This window comes from Bufo bufo, chromosome 4 (genome assembly GCF_905171765.1).
Source record: "Bufo bufo chromosome 4, aBufBuf1.1, whole genome shotgun sequence".
NCBI classification, from domain to species: domain Eukaryota; kingdom Metazoa; phylum Chordata; class Amphibia; order Anura; family Bufonidae; genus Bufo; species Bufo bufo.
The window spans coordinates 496,666,446-496,689,450 of NC_053392.1; the positions used below are offsets into that span (position 1 = coordinate 496,666,446).

General features: G+C 42.8%; 1 protein-coding gene across 1 annotated transcript in view; it reads right to left on the reverse strand.

Annotated features, from left to right (window-relative positions):
• Window positions 1–592: 592 nt before the first annotated feature.
• Window positions 593–23,005, reverse strand: part of EDARADD (EDAR associated death domain) — an 87,284-nt gene continuing 64,871 nt past the window's right edge. Inside the window, exons 2-6 of the mRNA XM_040429594.1 lie at window positions 19,569–19,627; window positions 16,798–16,837; window positions 6,887–6,999; window positions 5,476–5,521; window positions 593–1,691 (exon numbers count right to left, since the gene is read on the reverse strand). Of these exons, the coding sequence (XP_040285528.1) occupies window positions 1,327–1,691; window positions 5,476–5,521; window positions 6,887–6,999; window positions 16,798–16,837; window positions 19,569–19,627 (623 nt within the window). The 3' untranslated portion in view covers window positions 593–1,326. The remainder of the gene's footprint in view (window positions 1,692–5,475; window positions 5,522–6,886; window positions 7,000–16,797; window positions 16,838–19,568; window positions 19,628–23,005) is intronic.

Consider the following 23,005-nt stretch of genomic DNA (forward strand, 5'->3'; position numbering starts at 1 on the left):
ATCGGCATTTTACTTTGCTGCCCAAAGTATAGTTGTATATTGTTTTTGAAATTACAAAATTTCCTTCATGACTTTTCCTCTTAAAGGGATTCTGTCACCAGGTTTCACCCCCTCCAGATAAAGATATGGTTATGTTCAGGGAGCTTTCACGATTCCTAATGTGGTCTTATAAATGTAATCTGTAGGCTCATTTTGCTAAAAAAACGCTATTACTAACCTGTCATTCAACAAAATAAGGTGCCCAAGGGGATGTAAATGGATCCAAGCTGCCGCCCGCACACGCCGCCGTTCGTGCCCAGCTCCGCCTTTCCCGACCTCAGCGCCGCCTCATAATCCTGTGTGACGCCTCCGGCTCTCCCTCCCTCCCCCCTCCTTCTGCTCTAACATCTCGCGCGTGTGCACAGGGCTCTGCCTGATGCGCCCGTGCAGACTTCTCCGTTCGGCTTCATAGAGCGAAGTGCGCATGCGCCGGCACTTCGCTCAACCTCTCGATGACCTGCACACTGGCAGAGCCCTGTGCGCACGCGCGAGATGTTAGAGCAGAAGGAGGGGGAGGGAGAACCGGAGGCGTCACACAGGATTATGAGGCGGCGCTGAGGTGACAGAATCCCTTTAAGTATAATCATACATACAGAGCCAATAATTGTGCTGTGCAGAGGATGATAATGCGCTCTTCTGGTCATCACTGGTATTGCTTAGTAGTAATGTGTAACTCTACTGGTGATGTAAATGGTCCCCCAGAACCCTGTATCACAACTAGGTTCAAGTATATGGATGTGATCCCACTGAGTCTCTAGGGTGCGATTCGCTTATAGGTGTCCATCCTGGGAGCATGGTGCAGTCAGGTTCACCAATCCCTGTAGTCAGATTTCCCCTTTTAGAGCAGCAGATCTTATATTCCAAGGTACAGGAATGCTTGGGCAGCAGCCTAGACTATAACCAGAGCACTTGTACCTTTTTATTTTTATTTTTTTATAACGCTTATTGGCATAAAAAACATGCTTTTAGAAAAAAAAAACTCACATGCATATATTTATGGGTTTGGCATATGACAGTCATACATATAATTTTCAATGTAACATCTACACAACTATAAGCCTACTTTAGAGTCATCTAAAATGAAACTCCCACCTTAGCCCACAGGAAAAATAAGGACGGAGTTAAAACATTCAGTTTTGCACAGTTTTTTTTCTCATCTATAAATTGTTTTAATTCCTTTTATAGAACTGCCAAAGCTTCCCTGGCCAACAGAAACTACAATCAGGTCATGAATGATTTAGACATTCTGCAATGCAAAATTATGTCTCCAGTTCACAGCACTCGTCATCACACGCTGCTCCTGTATGTTTTATGGACCCTCATCGGCCAATCAACATTGACCCATTTTAGCAAGACTTTCTGAACATCAACTCTTTTATAGAGTTTACACAAGTCGATCAGCTGTTCCACAGTCCTCTCACTGTTCCGTAACAAGAAACCAATGGTTGGACTTTGCTGCCTCTGCTCCAGGAAACATAATTCATCGTAGCTCATTCCCCACTTACTGGCGAAGTTTCTCCAGTTTTTCACTGTAGGGTGACACGGATCCAATTTTATCTTCAGAGTGTACAGCAGATCCTCATCATCCAACAAGTCACTAATAGTTGGTGGCAAGCTGGTTTCACTGCTTTCTTTATAAGAATTAGTTAAATCTGTGAAGAACAATAACGAAAAAAAATAAGATATCTTGGCCAACTGTCTATGAGCATAACCATACTCTTCATATTCTAAAATCAATGAAGGTCATTTATCAAAGACCACTGTTTTATGTTGGTCTTTGATATCCTCTACTCCGTCAGAGAATGTGCTAAATTTATGCCGAGGTGCAGACCTCGTCATAAATTAGGCGCAATCTCCAGCTTTTAATGTGCCTAGACTGAAATCTACCCCAGCCCCTAGCTGGATTAGATTTCATGCGTCATTTACATCAGTAAACTACACGCCATGCCCCTGCTTCTCTTCTTTTTCAAAAAGTTGCAAGGGGAACATAGAAACGCCACTTGTGCCTAAATTTGCAACTTTTTTTACACCATTTTCTGGCATAGGGCCCCCCATATTCCCCCCCAATATGATTGGAGAGTTGGGCCCCCAGTGTGAGCAGGTGGTCAACAAATCCTTCAAACTTTATAGGGTCTACCACTCAGTGTTTCCTTCTGGTCAACATGGCAGCTCTTGCTGTTTTTACAACAAAGCAAATTCATCATGACAACTGCATCAGTTTGGAGACCACCTCCTTTTCTCCAAACCTATTGATCAAAATAATCTGTTAAAAAATAGCTTTTATGTCCCTCAAAGTTTAAGGGGATCCATAGAAGTCAAATTTAAAAGGCCCAGAGGATCTTCAGTAGTGATGAAGACTACAGGTCCTGGGTCACATGCCACCTGAGGGACACGTCACTGATGGGTGCCCTTGCAGTCAATGAATGGCCGCAAGACTCCCATCCACTCCAAAAGTTGACGTGCAGGGAACCGGAACTCAGCAATCCAAAGGACATAGAACCTAGTGATGGGGAGAAGTTAAGTATCCCTTCCACCACAGGTCCAGCAGGGAGAGGGGGTTGTGTGGAAAAAAAATGTTTTAAAGCTTGTAGTAACAAACAAGTAACAAACTGTTGATATATTATTTACATTACTTGTAATGTATTTTACACAATAAGACACTTTTCATTAGCCTGGACACACAATTAAATATAATGGGAAATACTTTTTCATTTCTTTTAGATAAAGAATGACACATACTATAGTACAAATTACCACAACTACATGCAGACAGGTAACATTTTCCTATATATATTTTTAAAATGCACATATCTACAAATTTAGGTCCAGGCAATATCCAGAATCCGCATATTACTTTAATGTATCTTTTGTCTACAAAATAACTTTTTTTCCCTAGAAAAAGCCCCACTCATTTAATTCATTTCATCTAACACATGCACCTGAAATGAATGTACTCCAGCAAATGGGCACAGAATGCAGTGGTGATTAATTTAATAAAATACACAGTCGAGTCTTATTATTATGACCACTTCCTACTTTCAACATTGGCAGTGCATAGCTCATGAGGGAAGTAACGTATCGTGAGCTGGTTTGGTGGGTATAAAAGATGTGTGATAGGCTGTCTGCACACATATCCCTTGTTGCTAACGGAAGTAAAAGGGGCCATTTACCAGAGTTGCAAAAAGGGATGATTACTGACTTTAATCTGAAACTTCGCAGTTTGTGCTGCTGTAGTGAAAGTGTGAGTGGATTAATGGCTCCAATGCAAATACATCAGCATAGAAACTGCGGAGCACCATGTACTGTTGATGTGAGAGGTGAACATTGGCTATGAAGGTGCCTAAGGGTGCGGTTTGAAACACCACAGTGAAGCAGTTCACTGCCAAAATGAAGCAGGAGGCTACCAGAACACTACTGCGTATTAAGCTCCAAAGAAGAGGCATGGTTACCTCACCTCTGCTAACAAAGAAAAGGCTTCAGTTTTTTCAGCAGTATTGGAAGTGGACCTCCACTCATTGTCAAAGAGTTGTCTTCTCCGATGAGTCATGTTTTCTGCTTCATTGAACCATTGCTGGAAGAATACAAGCTAGTGCTGGCAGCATTATGGTCTGAGGATTGTTTTTATGGCATTCTCTGGGCCCATTAATCCATGTGGAAGGCACTCTCAATCGATTTGGCTGAGATCTTTCAGCAAGACAATGCGACATGTCACACATCTAGAAATGTCCGACATTGGTTGGAAGAGCATGAAGACTTCCAAGTACTAACCTGACCCCTTAATTCCCAAGACTTGAACCCAATTCAGCATATGTGGGAGCACCTTGATTATCATGTTCCCTCTATGGATCCTCCCCAAAGCACCCTCCAGTAGCTGTGGGATGCACTACAGTCAGCATAGCTCCAGATACCTGTAACAACCTACCAGGACCTTATTGAATCACTCCCAACCTGTGTAGCTGCTCTGCGCGCTGCACACAGTGGCTAATCTGGATATTAGCTGGTGGTCATAATAATCTGACTTGAGTGTGTATCTTTATAGTGTCCTGCATTTAGATTAAAAGGCTTGTTGGTTTATATAATTTTTTAATAGGCTTGGAATAAGTTAGAAATTCTTACACACCTATACCACTTCCATTCCGACAATTCCCAGGCCCTTCCTCAGGTCCCTTTTTCTGGGTCCTTTTCGACAAATAGAAAATGACCATTCAGCAAATGAGTGACGCAGTGGTGAATTGCCCCAATGATTGGCTAAGTGGTCATTTCTCGTGGGTCAAGAGGAACCAAGACCCAGAGATCAGGAGGGAACCGGGAATCATCAGAACAGGCGAAGTGGGGAATTTGATGATGCCCACAATTTTAGACCTAGCATGATCAGGGCGAAATAGCAGATAGTGGCACAACAAACCGTTGCACCGCCATCTGCACCTGAAATACACCTAATTTAGGAGGTATTTCAACATAGTAAATGACCCCCAAAATGTTACTTCTATGTTGGTCTGTTTCGTTAAGTGATAATGGTTACTTCTCTAATAGTCTAGAATGTTTAAGGATTTAATGCTAACAACCTTGGTGGTCTAGGGCAGTGAAGGGGTTATTGTCACTATGCCTGGTAGTCTAGAGCTAAAAAGGGGTTACAAGTCATATTTAATGTGCAGTTGGTTACGTTCTACTGTAAGTTATTACATTGTTCCTGTGATGTAATGTTGATCAAGCTCAGCTTTCCCTTTGTGTCCTTCACTGATGATAGAGATCATGACAGAACACGGAATACAGCGTTATGTTATGGCTGAACCCCAGGGGCCTTTTGGGCAGACTCTCACAGCGTGGTCAGACCTGTGGAGGGAATCATATTTACCTGATCCCCACTGCTGGTCTCTGGCTCCTTCATTGCTTTACCACCTTCTTCAATCCCCCACCCTACCGTCAACATCTGGTTTGATGTGGGTCATATGGCCACTAAAGCCCAAAACTGGCCTCAGTAGTGATGTGTACCCCATCATGCATCATGTCACACATGGTGTACACAACCCTGCTGCAGCCAGTCATTGGCTACAGCGGGCAGGTGATCAGAGTCAAAATGGATGTTTATGGGGGAAGACTCAAGATCTGCAGTGGCAGCTGGGGCTTGAAGGACCCGGAACCCAGTGGCGGGGATCAGTTAAGCCTAATTACTTCTGAAGGGTTGAGCCACACTGGAGGGTCCGTCTGAAAAGCCCCAGGGAGTGAACAAACCCTTTAATTGGTATAGTGATTTTGAGTTCTGTAACAGAAAATGAGAGTGCCTTTATAAAGATATATTATCCAATGAATGGAAGCTATATACCATTATATTGCATATAGTATGACTACATAGATAAACATGTTGCTCTTATTTTGGATTTATTATTCACTAATATCTGCAAAGTTCTGCAAAGATAGAGAACTCATTTATCTTACCTGACAGAGCATTGATGGTTGTCACTGGACAGTCATTTTCTTCTGGCTGAAAATTAAAAGAAAAAAACTATTATATAGCGAATTTTGCCACAAAATGTACTTGTTTAATATGGTACATTAAATTGGACATCACATGTGCAGTGGCCCTCAGGAGAGGCAAGAGGATGTGACTGGTGGCGGCTAGGATGGTGGTTAGGGTCCTCTTGGGCACCCCCTGGGCCAAGGACAGAGTAAAGGCAGGGCACACAGTTTCTTCTCCCTGGGACACACCCTGGTTCAGGGTTTCCTGCTTGATGGTGTGGTTGGGGTGCTCTTGGTGTCGGTGAGACAGGGAGATGGAATCGGCGGAGGATGTAATGAGGTGAAACAAGTAACTAGTTCTATACTGAAAACGTTACAGGTGGCACATATACATACCAGCAGGAGTAGGCAGACTTCTACATGAGGGTCCTATTAGACTAATGAGTAGTCATACGAACACTAGTTAGCAATGATCTGCAGGATTATCTTCAGGTGTAATAGGGCCTTTATTGAACAGCTCCTGCGGCTGCGTATATGGGCTTTGAGGTCAAGGAGGCGGTCCTATCAGTGATTGACAGCCTTCCCTCTATGACTGTGTATACAGAGATAGCTGTCAGTCACTGATAGGACCGCCTCCTCGACTTCAAATGAGAATGAGATACAAGATTTACTTAATATTTTCCCATAAAACTATATATCAATCTGCTCAGCTCCTCCTGCTCTATAACGTGCTGCCTGAAGAGTACATTGCATTTTCATGGTGAAAGGTTCCCTTTAAAAGTTCATTATCTCTTTAGACTTATATAATGCACTGTCCCTCTATATAGCTTAACCAGAATACATGCAGTTCTCTTTTTCTCAGGGATTGGCACCTGGTCCCAGGGATCTAACTATAATTCATAGGGCCCCATAGCAAAATAAGATGAGTCCCTCAACACCTAGTGTAAGAAAATTAAAAACAGCAGCATAAGTGTCAATAACTAAAGGTATGTTTAATAGCACAATATATCAGAAAACTCTAATTATAGCAAAAAGCCGCCATTTTGTTATTCCCCACAAAAAGGTACAACATTCTCGCACCTGATTGGGCCGCCTCAACCTCTGGTCCCCATAGAAAGTGCTATGGCTATAGTTATGCCCATGCCTGGTCCTGTTGTTTGTTCCTTCTGCTGGCTGCTTGTATCCCACTCACTGACAAGCTAGAGCGGCAGCCCCCTCTAAAGAGGAGCAGCACCACCTAGCAACTGTTTCTATAGGGTGGTTATTAATCCTATATTCACAGCTCTAAGTGTGGAAAACATAAAAATACATAATCTTAGAGTTTTACCCCTTTCTGCAGTGACCACACATGGTTGGAACATCTTGAGAATAAATGCAACAGGATTCTTACCTGCTTTATTCTGTCAGAGTCAGGTATTGTGGCAGGAATGGGATGGGCTGGATTCTCCATTATGATATCTGTCAAAAAACAGTCCTCTGTAGGAGAATTGGTTGTAGCAGTCACTGTAATAAAGATACCAATCTATTAACAAAAATTGTTAAAGAATATTTTTAGATTATTATTCAAGATTACTTAAAGGGTTTCTGTCACCAGAATCAACCCTATTAAACTGGCTGAAATTAGCGATGTGCTAATGTCAGCAGCCCCTAACTCTCCTATTCTTATGCTTATGGATGTGCCCCTTACTGCACAATTTTAACTTTGATGATATGCAAATTAGCCTCTAGGAGCAGGAAGGGGGAGGGGGGGCGTTGCTCTTGCTCCTAGAGGCTCCGTTCTCCCACCACAAGTCACGCCATGCCGCCCTTGATTGACAGGGCCAGCGTTTGTCTTCCCCTGCCGGCCCTGTGTGTTGAATAAATCTCGCGCCAGCGCAGTGCCGTTTACCCAACACACAGGGCCGGCAGGACGAGATGAACGCTGCCTGGCCTGTCAATCAAGGATGGCAGGGCGTGACATGAGGTGGGAGAATGGAGCCTCTAGGAGCAGGAGCAACGCCCCTCCTGCTCCTAGAGGCTAATTTGCATATCATCAAAGTTAACATTGTGCAGTAAGGGGCGCATCCATAAGCCTAAGAATAGGAGAGTTAGGGTCTGCTGACATTAGCACATCGTTAATGTCAGCCAGTTTAATAGGGTTAATTCTGGTGACAGATAGCCTTTAAAAAAATGTGCCTCCAAGTGCGGTATTGATTCAATATAATACAATTTTACTGTTGTTTTATGCCCACTTTGCTTCTATTTAATTTATGAGAACCCTAAGATGACCTATGTGTAAGGCTAGTTTCACACTGCTGGCAGGAGTTTCAGGAGAGAACACCCTGCCTGAGCTCTCTGGATCCAGCATTGCCAGACGGTACCCGAATGCCAGACAGCCCCATTAACTATAAAGGGATCCGTCCGCGATCCGACTGGCACCCGGCAAATATGCCAGGATTTGGCTGGAAAATACTGCTGCATGAATAGGAAAGCGATTGTGGTGCATCAGAACTAACAGAGTACCCCTTCAACCAGTCTGAAAACCAGACCCAGTCCGACCCTTATATAGATCTGTTATGAATTTACAGTGATCATTTAAGATTAAAAATGTATATACTTGTCAGAGCTTTTAGTGGGGTGGGCACACTAAATTTTGTTGTGAGGGTCAATTATATCTCCTTCAGTTTCTTATGACTTGATTGTCAATTAGCCTATTTGACCTCATTTATATGTATAAGTTTAATAGGGTTGTGCAGACCTGCGAAGGGAAACCTACTTACCTGCTTCCAGCGCTGACTCTCTACAATTTTCTCCCCGGCCTTGGCTTCTCATCTGTGCTCCCAGGATGTCCACTTCCATTTTGATGCCGCAGCAGTAGATTACTGGCTGCAGTGGTGACCTGCTTCCCTTGCGTCACGAGACCAAGTCACTGTTGCACCAGCAATTAGCTGCAGTGACGGCAAAACAGACATCCCGGAAGTGCAGCGGAGCTGCTGAAGCTGCCAAGAGGCGTGGGGAACCATCTCCAGAAAGCAGGCACGTAGGCTTCCCTCCGCAGGTCTGCCCAAGAGGGGTTGTAGTGCCCTGGAGCAAGGGTACTTTGAAGTATAGACCATGTGGACAATTGCCCCTATTGCTACGTAAAGCCATCAACTCATTTCTATAGTGCACTTGGAAGGGTTAACTGGTACTATGATTTATGCTGCTGTTTTAAATTGTTGGACTGCATTTTACATGTTTATTGTAATATAGCCTGTTCTCTGCAGTGACCCCCTGAGGAGCTGGTGTAGAGGATAGGAGTGGTAGTGACCCTGATGAAGTGTTTTGTCATGGTGTACTCCCTCAGGCCGTTGCTCCCTGGGGATCGGTGCAGTGGAATTATAGTATAGTATACTTGGCACCATCAAGGATATACAGTCAGGTCCATAAATATTGGGATATCGGCACAATTTTATTTTTTTTGGCTCTATACACCACCACAATGGATTTGAAATGAAACGAACAAGATGTGCTTTAACTGCAGACTGTCAGCTTTAATTTGAGGGTATTTACATCCAAATCAGGTGAACGGTGTAGGAATTACAACAGTTTGCATATGTGCCTCCCACTTGTTAAGGGACCAAAAGTAATGGGACAGAATAATAATCATAAATCAAACGTTAACTTTTTAATACTTGGTTGCAAATCCTTTTCAGTCAATTACAACCTGAAGTCTGGAATGCATAGACATCACCAGACGCTGGGTTTCATCCCTGGTGATGCTCTGCCAGGTCTCTAGTGCAGCTGTCTTCAGTTCCTGCTTGTTCTTGGGGCATTTTCCCTTCAGTTTTGTCTTTAGCAAGTGAAATGCGTGCTCATCCAGATTCAGGTCAGGTGATTGACTTGGCCATTGCATAACATTCCACTTCTTTCCCTTAAAAAACTCTTTGGTTGCTTTTGCACTGTGAAGTGCCGTCCAATGAGTTCTGAAGCTTTTGGCTGAATATGAGCAGATAATATTGCCCGAAACACTTCAGAATTCATCCTGCTGCTTTTGTCAGCAGTCACATCATCAATAAATACAAGAGAACCAGTTCCATTGGCAGCCATACATGCCCACCCCATGACACTACCACCACCATGCTTCACTGATGAGGTGGTATGCTTAGGATCATGAGCAGTTCCTTTCTTTCTCCATACTCTTCTCTTCCCATCACTCTGGCACAAGTTGATCTTGGTCTCATCTGTCCATATGATGTTGTTCCAGAACTGTGAAGGCTTTTTTAGATGTCGTTTGGCAAACTCTAATCTGGCCTTCCTGTTTGTGAGGCTCCCCAATGGTTTACATCTTGTGGTGAACCCTCTGTATTCACTCTGGTGAAGTCTTCTCTTGATTGTTGACTTTGACACACATACATCTACCTCCTGGAGAGTGTTCTTGATCTGGCCAACTGTTGTGAAGGGTGTTTCCTTCACCAGGAAAGAATTCTTCGGTCATCCACCACAGTTGTTTTCCGTGGTCTTCCAGGTCTTTTCGTGTTGCTGAGATCACTGATGCGTTCCTTCTTTTTAGGAATGTTCCAAACAGTTGTTTTGGCCACGCCTAATATTTTTGCTATCTCTCTGATGGGTTTGTTTTGTTTTTTCAGCCTATTGATGGCTTGCTTCACTGATAGTGACAGCTCTTTGGATCTCATCTTTAGAGTTGACAGCAACAGATTCCAAATGCAAATATCACACTTGAAATGAACTCTGGACCTTTTATCTGCTCATTGTAATTGGGATAATGAGGGAATAACACACACCTGGCCATGGAACAGCTGAGAAGCCAATTGTCCCATTACTTTTGGTCCCTTAACAAGTGGGAGGCACATATGCAAACTGTTGTAATTCCTACACCGTTCACCTGATTTGGATGTAAATATCCTCAAATTAAAGCTGACAGTCTGCAGGTAAAGCACATCTTGTTCGTTTCATTTCAGATCCATTGTGGTGGTGTATAGAGCAAAAAATGTTAGAGTTTTGTCGATGTCCCAATATTTATGGACCTGACTGTAGATGCAGGTTGGTTGGTGGCAATTCAGCATTTAGGTGATACTGGCATAGTGGTTGTTTGGTGATGGGTGGCTTGGCTTTAGTCCCTCACCTTAGAGCAGTGTCTGTAGATGCAGATATTCACTCTGCTGTCTAGAATCTCAAGGTTTCACTTGAGGACAAAATAGAGTCGTAATCTCTGGAGAATTTGTTAACGGGAGCAGAAGCTTAGTGGGTTGCTTCCTCTCCACTCGGTGTCCACACAGGAATGCCCACTCCTGGCAGGAAGCAAGACCAGCCTACCAAGTGGGGAGGAAGAGAATGGTTAACCCTGTTCCTGCCAACCTTTCATTGCGGGTAGCTGCAGTCAGAAGCAAACAGTAAAATACATAATGCGTACTACACTTTCCTCTGTCTGTTGGGGGCTGGACTGGCCAATTATTATTTAACAGGGCTAGCAGAGTCTGCTGCTGCTGATTGACTAGCCTAGTGCAGCAGACAGACTGAACTGAGCAGGCAGGACTTCATTCCTGCTGCTGGCATGTATTGCCACTGGCTTTGACTTGACCGAGAATGAGGAGGGGACCACCCGGATCAGCCCTTTGGCTAGGGAGCCATCCTTCTGAGGGAAAGAGAAGGACAGCTAGCTCAGGCCTTTCCTCAACAGAAAACCTTCTTCTGCCAGGGAGGAGACTGGAGAAGTCAGCTCAGTGCCTTGCCTGTACTGTTTTGCACTTTAGTTCCTCCAGTAAAAAAGCACACTGGTTTACTGCAGACCCTGAATGTCTGAAGTTATTTCCCTTTGAAGTCATCTCCTCCAGAGAGCACCAATGCCCGGTGACACCTCAAAGGTATCTGGGGGACCCAGTGAAGACTTAGGATCAAACCAATCCAGGCCACTACTTTAAAAAAATTAAAAGTAGATGTATTCTGTATACATAGAAAGTGAGTCTTCATACTGGAGGCCAATTCCAGCATGGCATATCATCTTTCATTTTACAATAGCTGAAGGTTTTCTGATAAGTCTTGTCAATAAGGATGCCTGGTCTCCATGCATTGCTACAGGGAAAATGCATCTAATAGCCAGGAGTTAGAGAATCCAGAACTGAAGCAGTAAACTAATTGCTGCCCTCAATAACTCTGAAGCATTTTGTTCTTAGAATTCCAGATCTTACCAATCTTCTTTTATTCCACTAGGAAATTAACAAATGTGGAAATGTGCCCTTATTGAGGCTGATACTTTCAGCATTGATTGGACAGTATGATAGTATTTAAGAATATACCTCACTAACAAGAGGAATGATAACACCTAGCTGTCAATTTGTTTGTACATTTTTAGGAGGAATAACAGGGAGACAACACTATGAAGTGTTCTGTAAAGGCGTTGTCCCACAAAAAATATTCGACATTTTTCAAGCCAGCACCTGGACTTTTGTCATCGCAACTAATTAAAAACTTTGTATAGCCACTAAGTTATTCAATAAAATGCCTCTTGCTCTTTGTTCTTTTTCTTATTTCTTTGTCCTGCTCACTAAGATGGCCGCACATGCTCAGTTTCATCCTTCAACTGCCTCCTGAGCTGTGATAGGTAGAGCTGAGACACGCCCCCCCCCTGAGCTGCAGCAGAAAAGACACTCCTATTGAGCTGTCAGCTTGATATAAATCTAGCAGAGCAATGAATGGGGAGATCTCTGGATCCATGCGAGGTACAGGGCTGGTGCTAGCTTTGTTAGAAAGAGATTGTTATGTACTATATGATGTCTGATTTTTATTTTTTAAAGGAATCATGGGATAACCCCTTTAAAAAGTCGCTCCAACGTTGCTATTTCACAGGTATTTGCAAAAATAAATATGTGCTATCATAAACTGTAATACCCCTTTAAGTATATTATTTTAGACAACTAAGTACCAGAAGTACCTTCCCAAGAGTAGAGGAAAGTGATTCTACATTGACAGCTAACTATGTAACCACATTTTAACGTTAATATGTAAAAGTTCATGTAAGTCGAACTAACAGATGAAAGAACCCAGCTGTGTCTCTACAGGTCTCTGGCAGCTCCTCCCATCCATCCCTTGGGCGTAAAGCACAAAAATATGGCTTACCTCCAGACAGATGAAAGGGTTACAAGGTATTATCAAGCGCTATTACGAATTAAATTAGTTTATTCCAACTTGTCCCATTAGAACCTATGTGCAGGTAAAAATCCTTTAATCTTCCATGATATTAAGCTATTTGTACACAGTTCTAGGAGATCAGCTTAAATCAAATCTGACATTTTTAATGAAGAAAACTATTATAACTGGATTTCCTGCCAACATTAATAATTTCCAACTACCAGTAATTTATTAGAAATTTTTCATGGTATCAGATAACTGCAGATCTGCTGGCGTTTCCTAGAACTCTGTACGCACCTCCATAGCAGATGTCTTTACAGTATATATCATATTTTGGGGAAGGTTAATTTATCAAGTAATATATGTATAGGTACTGCGCGACTTGTACTCCCTATTACTTTCTCAATCAGGATGGCACCATGAAGATACGCAGTGGATATAACAGGAACTTACAGTTCAGTTGTGATGTCTTAATCCTAGATGTTCCTCTGTGGGCACTGTTCTTCTGCGTCTTTCCGGTTCTCTTCTTTTTTCTTTTTTCTTTTTTCTTTTGTTTTTGGTGCCGTCCGGGATGAGGGAAGGTTGAGGGAGCTGGGCCCTAATAGTAACAAATGTTTTAAATAGAATTGTTTCTTGAGCTTGCCCCGGCCGGTGGCACAGCTCGTGGTTTTAAAAAAGCCGCTTATTCGCGCTCGCTCGGAGCGCTGCGTGACGTCACGGCAGTGGCTACGGTGGACCAGGAGGACCAAAGTTTTCTCCAACGCGTTTCGATTAGTTCGCTAATCTTCGTCAGGGATCTCCCTGACGAAGATTAGCGAACTAATCGAAACGCGTTGGAGAAAACTTTGGTCCTCCTGGTCCACCGTAGCCACTGCCGTGACGTCACGCAGCGCTCCGAGCGAGCGCGAATAAGCGGCTTTTTTAAAACCACGAGCTGTGCCACCGGCCGGGGCAAGCTCAAGAAACAATTCTATTTAAAACATTTGTTACTATTAGGGCCCAGCTCCCTCAACCTTCCCTCATCCCGGACGGCACCAAAAACAAAAGAAAAAAGAAAAAAGAAAAAAGAAGAGAACCGGAAAGACGCAGAAGAACAGTGCCCACAGAGGAACATCTAGGATTAAGACATCACAACTGAACTGTAAGTTCCTGTTATATCCACTGCGTATCTTCATGGTGCCATCCTGATTGAGAAAGTAATAGGGAGTACAAGTCGCGCAGTACCTATACATATATTGCATACATCATTTATTTGATATCCAACGGTGGCGATACCGTTGCGGTACCGCTGCGTCAGCTTAACCAAGTGCAAGCGCCGGTGCATCACTACTGTTTTAATTTATCAAGTAGTCGCTATAAAACCCTTTAAAGGAGTTGTCCACTGCGCAATATTTTAAGTTTCCGCAATGTTTCTGTCACCTTCATTAACATCCATCCATATCCTTTTTCTTCTGCTGGTTTTTGACTTGGCAGCTGCTGGTGTAAACGGTTCCTGTGCATTGTTTTTTAAGCTCTGACACCTTTATATGACATCACTGAAAATGGCACCATTGCCACGCCCCCTCCTGCCAGTACTGTGCACTCCGGTCCTGTTTTCTACTGCGCAGACTCCTCAACAAGTGTTCGGCTCCTGCGCAGTAGAATCAGTTCCTGCCTCCAGTTACACCAGTTTTGATAAATTTCCCCTACTGGTCCTTACACAAATGAATTTGGCTCTGGCATTTTCGACTACTAAACAAATCAGAATATGCTCATGCTTTTTTTAAGCGTTTTTTAGTGCAGTTTTTGTGGCCTTTTTTTAAAGTGGTGTTTTTTTCTACAGGGATATCTGAAATATATTTTTATGGCTTTTTTCCCTATAGTGAAAGAGATTTTTTTTTTAAAGAAATGTCTTTGAAAAGAAGCCAGAAGGACAAAGGACACCACCTAATTAAGAAAATGCCAATGCTTATGTTTTATGCGTCTCATGTTTTCCATAGACCATAGCTGAAGAGCTAACATCTGGAGCTGACACACCAGATAAATGCCACTAAAAATACAAACCTGCAGAAACACACCACTAAAAACTATGGGGGTCATTTATCAAACTGGTGTAAAGTAGAACTGGCTTAGGCCCCTTGCAGACGAGCGTGTCCGGATTAGGTCCGGTGCAATGTGTTTTGCACGCGCGTGATAAAAAACCGACTGTGGTACCCAGACCCGAACTTCTTCACAGAAGTTCGGGCTTAGGATCGGTGTTCTGTAGATTGTATTATTTTCCCTTATAACATGGTTATAAGGGAAAATAATAGCATTCTAAATACAGAATGCATAGTACAATAGGGCTGGAGGGGTTAAAAAAATAATAATAATTTAACTCACCTTAATCCACTTGTTCGCGCAGCCGGCATCTCTTCTGTCTTCATCTGTGAGTAATAGGACCTTTGATGACGTCACTGCGTTCATCACATGGTCCATCACATGATCCATCACCATGGTGATGGATCATGTGATGAGCGTAGTGACGTCATCAAAGGTCCTATTGCTCACAGATGAAGACAGAAGAGATGCCGGCTGCGCGAACAAGTGGATTAAGGTGAGTTAAATTATTATTTATTTATTTTTAACCCCTCCAGCCCTATTGTACTATGCATTCTGTATTCAGAATGCTATTATTTTCCCTTATAACCATGTTATAAGGGGAAATAATAATGATCGGGTCCCCATCCCGATCGTCACCTAGCAACCGTGCGTGAAAATCGCACTGCATCCACACTTGCTTGCGGATGCTTGCGATTTCCACGCAACCCTATTCATTTCTATGGGGCCTGCGTTACGTGAAAAACGCACAAAGAGGAGCATGCTGCGATTTTCACGCAACACACAAGTGATGCGTGAAAATCACCGCTCATGTGCACAGCCCCATAGAAATGAATAGGTCCGGATTCAGTGCGGGTGCAATGCGTTCACATCACGCATTGCACCCGCGCGGAATACTCGCCAGTGTGAAAGGGGCCTTAGGGTACTTTCATCAAAACGCATGCAAACTGATGGCATTTGTCAGATGGATCAGGATCCTGATCTGTATGACAAATGCATTGAAATGCCGGATTCGTCTCTCCGGTGTCATCCGGAAAAACGGATCCAGCATTTATTTTTTTCACATTTTTTGCCGGATCCGTTATTAATGCATGTCAATGGCAAAAAATGCTAGATCCGGCATTCCGTCAAGTGTTCTGGAATTTTGGACAGAGATAAAAGCGTAGCATGCTGCAGTATTATCTCCGTCCTGAAAAGTCAAAAAGACTGAACTGAAGACATCCTGATGCATCCTGAACGGATTGCTCTCCATTCAGAATGCATTAGGATAAAACTGTTCAGTTCTTTTCCGGTATTGCCGAAAAGAATAACGCTAGTGTGAAAGTACCCTTAGTTGCCCATAGCAACCAATCAGATCCCACCTTTCATTTTTCACAGCTCCTTTGGAAAATGAAAGGTGGAATCTGATTGGTTGCTATGGGCAACTAAGCCAGTTCTACCTTACACCAGTTTGATAAATGAGCCTCTTTGTGTGAAAGCATCGTTAGGTATGTTCACACGATGGATTTTGATACTGTCAAAATCTATTGTGTATTCCGTGGCAGAGGTTGACGTGGTTTCTGCTGCAGTTTTTCACTTTGAATGCTCAAACCCGCTCACAGTTTAGCACCACAGAATGGAGAAAAACTGCAAGCGACCCCTGCCACAGCTTCCACTGACGTCTGTCCGGACACCGCACCAATAAGGGACATGTCTCTTCTTAGCTTAAACCACAAGCCATGAGAATGGCTCTCCTGCCTCCCTTTTCGCAAATTCCGCATCATGAACGGGCCATTTTTTATTTTATTTTTTGCTGCCTGTGCCTGGGGGATCTGACATTGATTACCTATCCTGAGGATAGGTCATCAGTATTTATTACTGGATAACCCCTTTAATAGGACAGGCCATCACTAGTAAAGGCTGGACAACCTCTTTAAATTAAACTATCAAACCTGAAACCAGGACTACAAATACAATGATGTAACTTGAAGTTCCTGTGTCCCAATGCAAAACTTGTAACAGGGCCCCTCTCCTAGCAGGTACCAGAGGGGCCTTTGGACAACCCTGGAAACCTTGGTTCGAGCGAGACAGCTACCTCAGTCTAAATATATACCGTAGTTTGGATGGATGTCTTACCTTTTGGAAGTGCTGTATCTTGCACTGGATATCTGTCTGTCTGTTGAAAGAGAAAGCACAAACATATTATGGCATCTGCAAATTCTGTTTCTTAGGCCTCTTTCACACTACGGTTTTTTGTTTCCGTTTTGCGGGACGTTTTTTTATATGGAACCATTCATTTCAATGGGTCCGCAAAAAAAACGGAATGTACTCAGTATGTATTCCGTTTCCGTGTTTCCGTATCTCCGTTCTGTGCAAAGATAGAACATGTCCTATATTTGGCCGCAAATCACATTCCGTGGCTCCAGTAAAGTCAATGGGTCGCAAAAAAAACGGAATGCATCCGGAAATGCATCCGTAGGTCTTCCGTATCCGTTCCGTTTTTTGCGGAACCATCTATTGAATATGTTATGCCCAGCCCAATTTGTTCTATGTAATTACTGTATACTGTATATGCCATACGGAAAAACGGAACGGAAAAACTGAACCGAAACGGAAACACAACGGAAACAAAAAACGGAACAACGGATCCGTGAAAAACGGACCGCAAAACGTTGAAATAGCCATACGGTAGTGTGATAGAGGCCTTAGTCTGTGCCCATAGTCTATGCCCATAGTACCTAGCTTTGTTGTGTTTTAGAAAAAAATATACAGCAACAAAATGGATGCAACTGTATACAAAGCATATATTTATTTTTGATGCATCCATAAAAATATACAGTTGTTATCGGGAAGGTGAAGGTTTTTTTCACCTTTTTATTCTTTATACTGTATGTTTGGATCTGTTATTACATATACTAGTACTTTTCTTGTGATTCTATGCCCTAAAAAGTATTCATATGCTAAATCAGGTTTACTGCACTGAAATTCTGCCATATAATAACTATGCCATGGATTTCAAAATCCACAGAATGCCTTAAAGGGGTTTTCCAGGACTTTCATATTGATGGCCTATGCTCAGGAAAGGTCATCGATATGAGATTGGCGGGGTCCCAACTAGCAGCACCCCGTCAGCTCTTTGAGGAAGCCGCATTGCGGAGGGCCTACCAAGCACAGCACTGTCCATTTGATAGCGGCTCTGCTTAGTATACCTATTATGTTGCAGATTATGTTGCAGAATATCAGTGTGGTAAATCCCGGAAAACCCCTTTAAAATCCACAATGGAAATACGTTTCCCCTACGTGTGAGGATTTTTTGCATTACTGAAGCTTGTGTATGGGGAAGTCAGCTAAACAAGCTGAGGGCTGCGTTTTTATGGAGCTCTATATTTTGCTTATATAGACAGTGGCGTAGTGTGGAGAGGGGGGGCAGTTTCCCCAGGTGCCAAATTGCAGGGGGTGCCTGGCAGCAGGGTCACTTCTTTGGCGGCCAGTTCAATGAGGGAAAACCTCCGTTCTGCCTCATAGGCCTCAGGCCACTAGGCCTGAAGCCTATGAGGCAGTAGAATGGCGCAGGAGATGACATCACCATGACCTTCTGCACCGGGTCTCGCGAGATGACCTGATGACGCAGCTCAGGAGGGTACAGTGATGTGTTCGTGACCACCGGAGCCAGGACACCTGAACTCAGTTTACAAGCGGCGACAGAGAATGCAACAGTTTTTTTTTGTTTGTTTTTTAAATGCATGTACGCTAATGCAGGCAATACTTTTATGTAGCGGAACTACAGGGGACATTATAACACAGGGTACACTATAGAGGGTCATTATAATTACATGGGGCACTGCAGCGGGTTCTTTATAAATACTGGGGCTACTACAGGGGGCTTTATAAATATTTGGACCACTATAGGAGGCATTATAACTACTTCAGACACTATAGGAGTCTTTATTACTACTCTAGGGTCTTAAAGGGGGGCCTTATAGAGAGGCCTTGTTACTGCTGAGGGCATTATAGGAGGCCTTATTTCTATTAGGGGCACCATGGGGGTATTATTAATATTGGGGGTGCTTTGGGGGCATTATTATTGAGCAGAATATGGAGGACATTACTACTAATGGGGTTGCTATTGGAGGTACTATAGAGAACACTATTACCATTAAGGACAGTTTGGGAGCATATTATTATGGGGGGCAATCTGTATGGCACTAGCACAGTATTGGGGGTAGCAGCAGAATGACAGTGTTGAGGCACCACGATGGGAAAGGATGACAGTGCAGTGAGAAATGTAAATGTTTATGTGATAAACTCTGCAGATACGAGACTCGGCTGAAAGAAGGGTTTAAGAATTTGGCCCACACCGCTGCAGCCCATCCCCAGACTTCAGTTCACACTCTGCGTCTTCTAAATTCCTGGGCCTCCCACCCATCTACTACATTATCTGTACTCAAAGAGCTCAGAGAGTTATCACTGTGTTATCTGTGGTGTTACATAGGACTGCAGATGACATGTACTACATTATCTGTAAAAAGGGGTGTGTCCACAGGTTGGGGGAGGACCAACTGCCTTATGGAGTACAACTCATCAGGGCCACTACCACTCCCATCCTCTGCACTGGCTCATCAGGATCTCACTGCACACCTATCTGTGTTGGCTTCACCTGCAGCCAGTTTAGGCCAACATATAATATGGGGCTGCTTTTAAAAAAAAATTCCAGGGCCACTTTAAGTTCCTCTTGCTTGCTAATCTATACTAGTCCATTTGCAAGATAAAAAAATATACTAAAACCAATAACTTGGAAACTAAACAACATGGAATGAAACACAGAAGGCTCATAGAGTGAATAAAATACATCTCAGCAAATAAGCAATCTTAGAACATGCAAGTACAGTGAGAGTACTGTTACTTACTGTTTCAAAGAGTAGTGTGCTAGGCTCAGTGTCCTCAACAGGTTGTTTGGCCTCATGATCTATTGAAAAAAACAATATCAGATGAAAAGCCAGAAAGGAAACAATGATAATATCTCCTATCCGCAGGACAGACTGACTGCTGGGGCCCACACCAATCACGAGAATGAGGAGCCTATGTTCCAACATTTGAGTAGAGCGATGGACACGCATGCACACTGCCGATTCACTCAACTCTGGGGCTGCCGGGCGGGTATAGTTGACTATCTTTGGCAGTCCCATAGAGCTGAATGGAGAGGCAGACACACGTACATGTCTGCCACTCCATTCAAACATGAAATTATGGCACCCATTCTCATGACTGGCGGGGACACCAGGGGTCAGACCCCTGCTGATCAGACACTTATCTTTTATCCTATAAATAGGGGATAAATTGTTGTAATGTGACAACCCCATAAAGAAAAACTTGGTCAATATTTCTCCAAGTCATTTCCTAAAACAAGATCAATCCTATAGCAATTTAAAAGAAGAATTCTGTAAAAATTTGTACTATATTCAGAATGTATAAGACTAAGCCAATACATGTACATAAGCAAGTAGCTTACTCAGCACCAGTCAACTGCTCAATTATGTATGGTCAAGTGTTAAAACGGATCTTATATCTTAGCACTTAGACAAAGTGACTCACAAGACATCTTAGAACTTGTATACAAGAATCTAGAGAAACTTTTAGGAAGTCAATCGATCTCTAGTTGTTCTCCAATAATTTTATATCTGTTGCAGCTTTGGATTCAGTGGACATGTTGGAAAAGTTGCTGTTACGGCTCAGCTCATTAAAGTGTGACAAAATTGTTCTCCAAAGTTTTCAATAAGGTGAAAAAGATTAAAGTAAAGCTGTGCCCACAGTAACATCAGGCTTCTGTGCTTAATGGATTTGAGTGAAAAGTAGAATAGATCCTAACAGAAGACAATAGATTCCGTTAGGGAGTGTTGATTCATCAAGGCATATTTCATCTAGATCAGGCATGCTCAACCTGCGGCCCTCAAGCTGTTGCAAAACTACAACTCCCATCATTCCCGGACAGCGTACAGCTATCAGCCTACAAAAGGGCATGGTGGGAGCAAACTTTTGGGCACCCCAGGTCAAAATGATTGTTACTAGAGATGAGCAAATTTCTTGAAAATTCGGCTGATTCACAGAATTTCACAAAAAAATTTACCTCATGAATAGCGCCGCCCCCGTCATTGTACCCCTCAGATGCCGCGTTATCTGAGTGTAAAATTAACAATAATTTTTTTTTTTTAATCAAACTTACCACCTCCATTTGTTTGGGCCGGCCGCCTCCATCTTGCTTGAAGATCTCGGCCGAAATCCTGTGCGGCGCGAGATTACGTCATCATGCCGGCTGGCGTGGTGACATATGACATCATCACGCCGGCCGGCTTGATGGTGTAATCTCGTGCAGCACGGGATTTCGGCCAAGATCTTCAAGCAAGATGGAGGTTGGCGGCTGGAGGTATTTTATGTTTTTTATTCTATTTCAGGTTAAATCGATTCGCTGACACACACGAAGAAATTCAGCTTCTAGGCGAATCAAATTTTTCCTGAAATTCGGATCGAATTCCACTTCGTGGGATTCGATTTGTTCATCTCTAATTGTTACTGTGAACAGTTAAGCAAGTTGAAGATGAAATGATATCCAAAAGGCATAAAGTTAAAGATGAAACGCACTTTTTAACTTTTTAAGCAATATCTTTATTATTTTGGTTTTGTACAATTTTAGAGTGAAAAAAAGTATGGGAACCCAAGGAGATTTCAGCACTCAGATAACTTTGACCGAGGTCTCAGACCCCAAAAAGCCTTATAGGGCTTGTGCACAATCGTCATTAGGAAAGCTCAGGTGATGCAAATTTCAAAGCTTTATAAATACCCTCTAAACTTCGAATGGTCATCAGAAGAAAACCTCTCCTGTGTTATCACTACAAAATTCAGCATCAGATGTTGGCAAAAGAACATCTAAACAAGCCTAATGCATTTTGGAAACAAGTCCTGTGGACTGATGAGGTCAAAATAGAACTCTTTGCCACAATAAGCAAAGGTACGTTTGCAAAAAAAAGATCATAAAATTTCATGAAAACAACACCTTTCCAACCATTCGGCATAGGGGAGGATCAATCATGCTTTGTGGTTGTGTTGCAGCCAATGGCACGGGAAACATTTCACAGGTAGAGGGAAGAATGGGTTCAATGAAATTCCAGCAAATTCTGGAAGCAAAGATAACACCAACTGTAAAAAAAAAAGCTAAAGAGGATGGCTTCTACAAATAGACTACCTCAAAAGGCGCAAGCTGAAGGTTTTACAATGGCCCTCACAGTCTCCTGATCTGCACATCACTGAGAATCTGTGGATAGACCTCAAAAGAGCAGTGCATGCAAGACGGCCTCATAATCTCACAGAATTCGAAGACTTTTGCAAGGAATAATGGATGAAAATCCCTCAAAAAAGAATTGAAAGACTCTTGGCTGTGATACTTACCGAAGGGGGTGCTATTAGTTACTAACCATGCAGAGTGCCAAAAGTTTTTCTTTAGGGCTTTTTTAATTTTTTGTTATTATGTAAATGTAAAAGATGAAAACAAAAAATTGTTTGCTTAAGAAACAAAGGGAAAGTGTCTTCTTTAACTTTATGCCTTTTGGGGATCCTTCATTTTCAACTTGCTTAACTGTTCTCAGTAATTTTGACCAGGCGTGCCCAAACTTTTGCACGCCACTATATTTGGTTGTAGTATGCAGACGCTAGGCAGGTTGGGACAATAAGACTATTATCACACTTTATATTTGGCAGCCCTTGCAGATTAGATAAAAAGGGTAATGCTGGCCATACACATTAGATGAATCTGTTTCAGCAGGGCTGGCCATCAAATGAGTGTAGTGGTGTTGCGACTCTATCCTGATGACAATTCTCAAAGAGAAGGGGTTGGATATGTTGGATCCATGCTCTTAAGGGAAATAAGAAGCTGTCAGAAGAGTACGGTAGCAACATATTCCCTTCTTCCTACGTATATATACAGTACAGACCAAAAGTTTGGACACACCTTCTCATTCAAAGAGTTTTCTTTATTTTCATGACTATGAAGGCATCAAAACTATGAATTAACACATGTGGAATTATATACATAACAAACAAGTGTGAAACAACTGAAAATATGTCATATTCTAGGTTCTTCAAAGTAGCCACCTTTTGCTTTGATTACTGCTTTGCACACTCTTGGCATTCTCTTGATGAGCTTCAAGAGGTAGTCACCTGAAATGGTCTTCCAACAGTCTTGAAGGAGTTCCCAGAGATGCTTAGCACTTGTTGGCCCTTTTGCCTTCACTCTGCGGTCCAGCTCACCCCAAACCATCTCGATTGGGTTCAGGTCCGGTGACTGTGGAGGCCA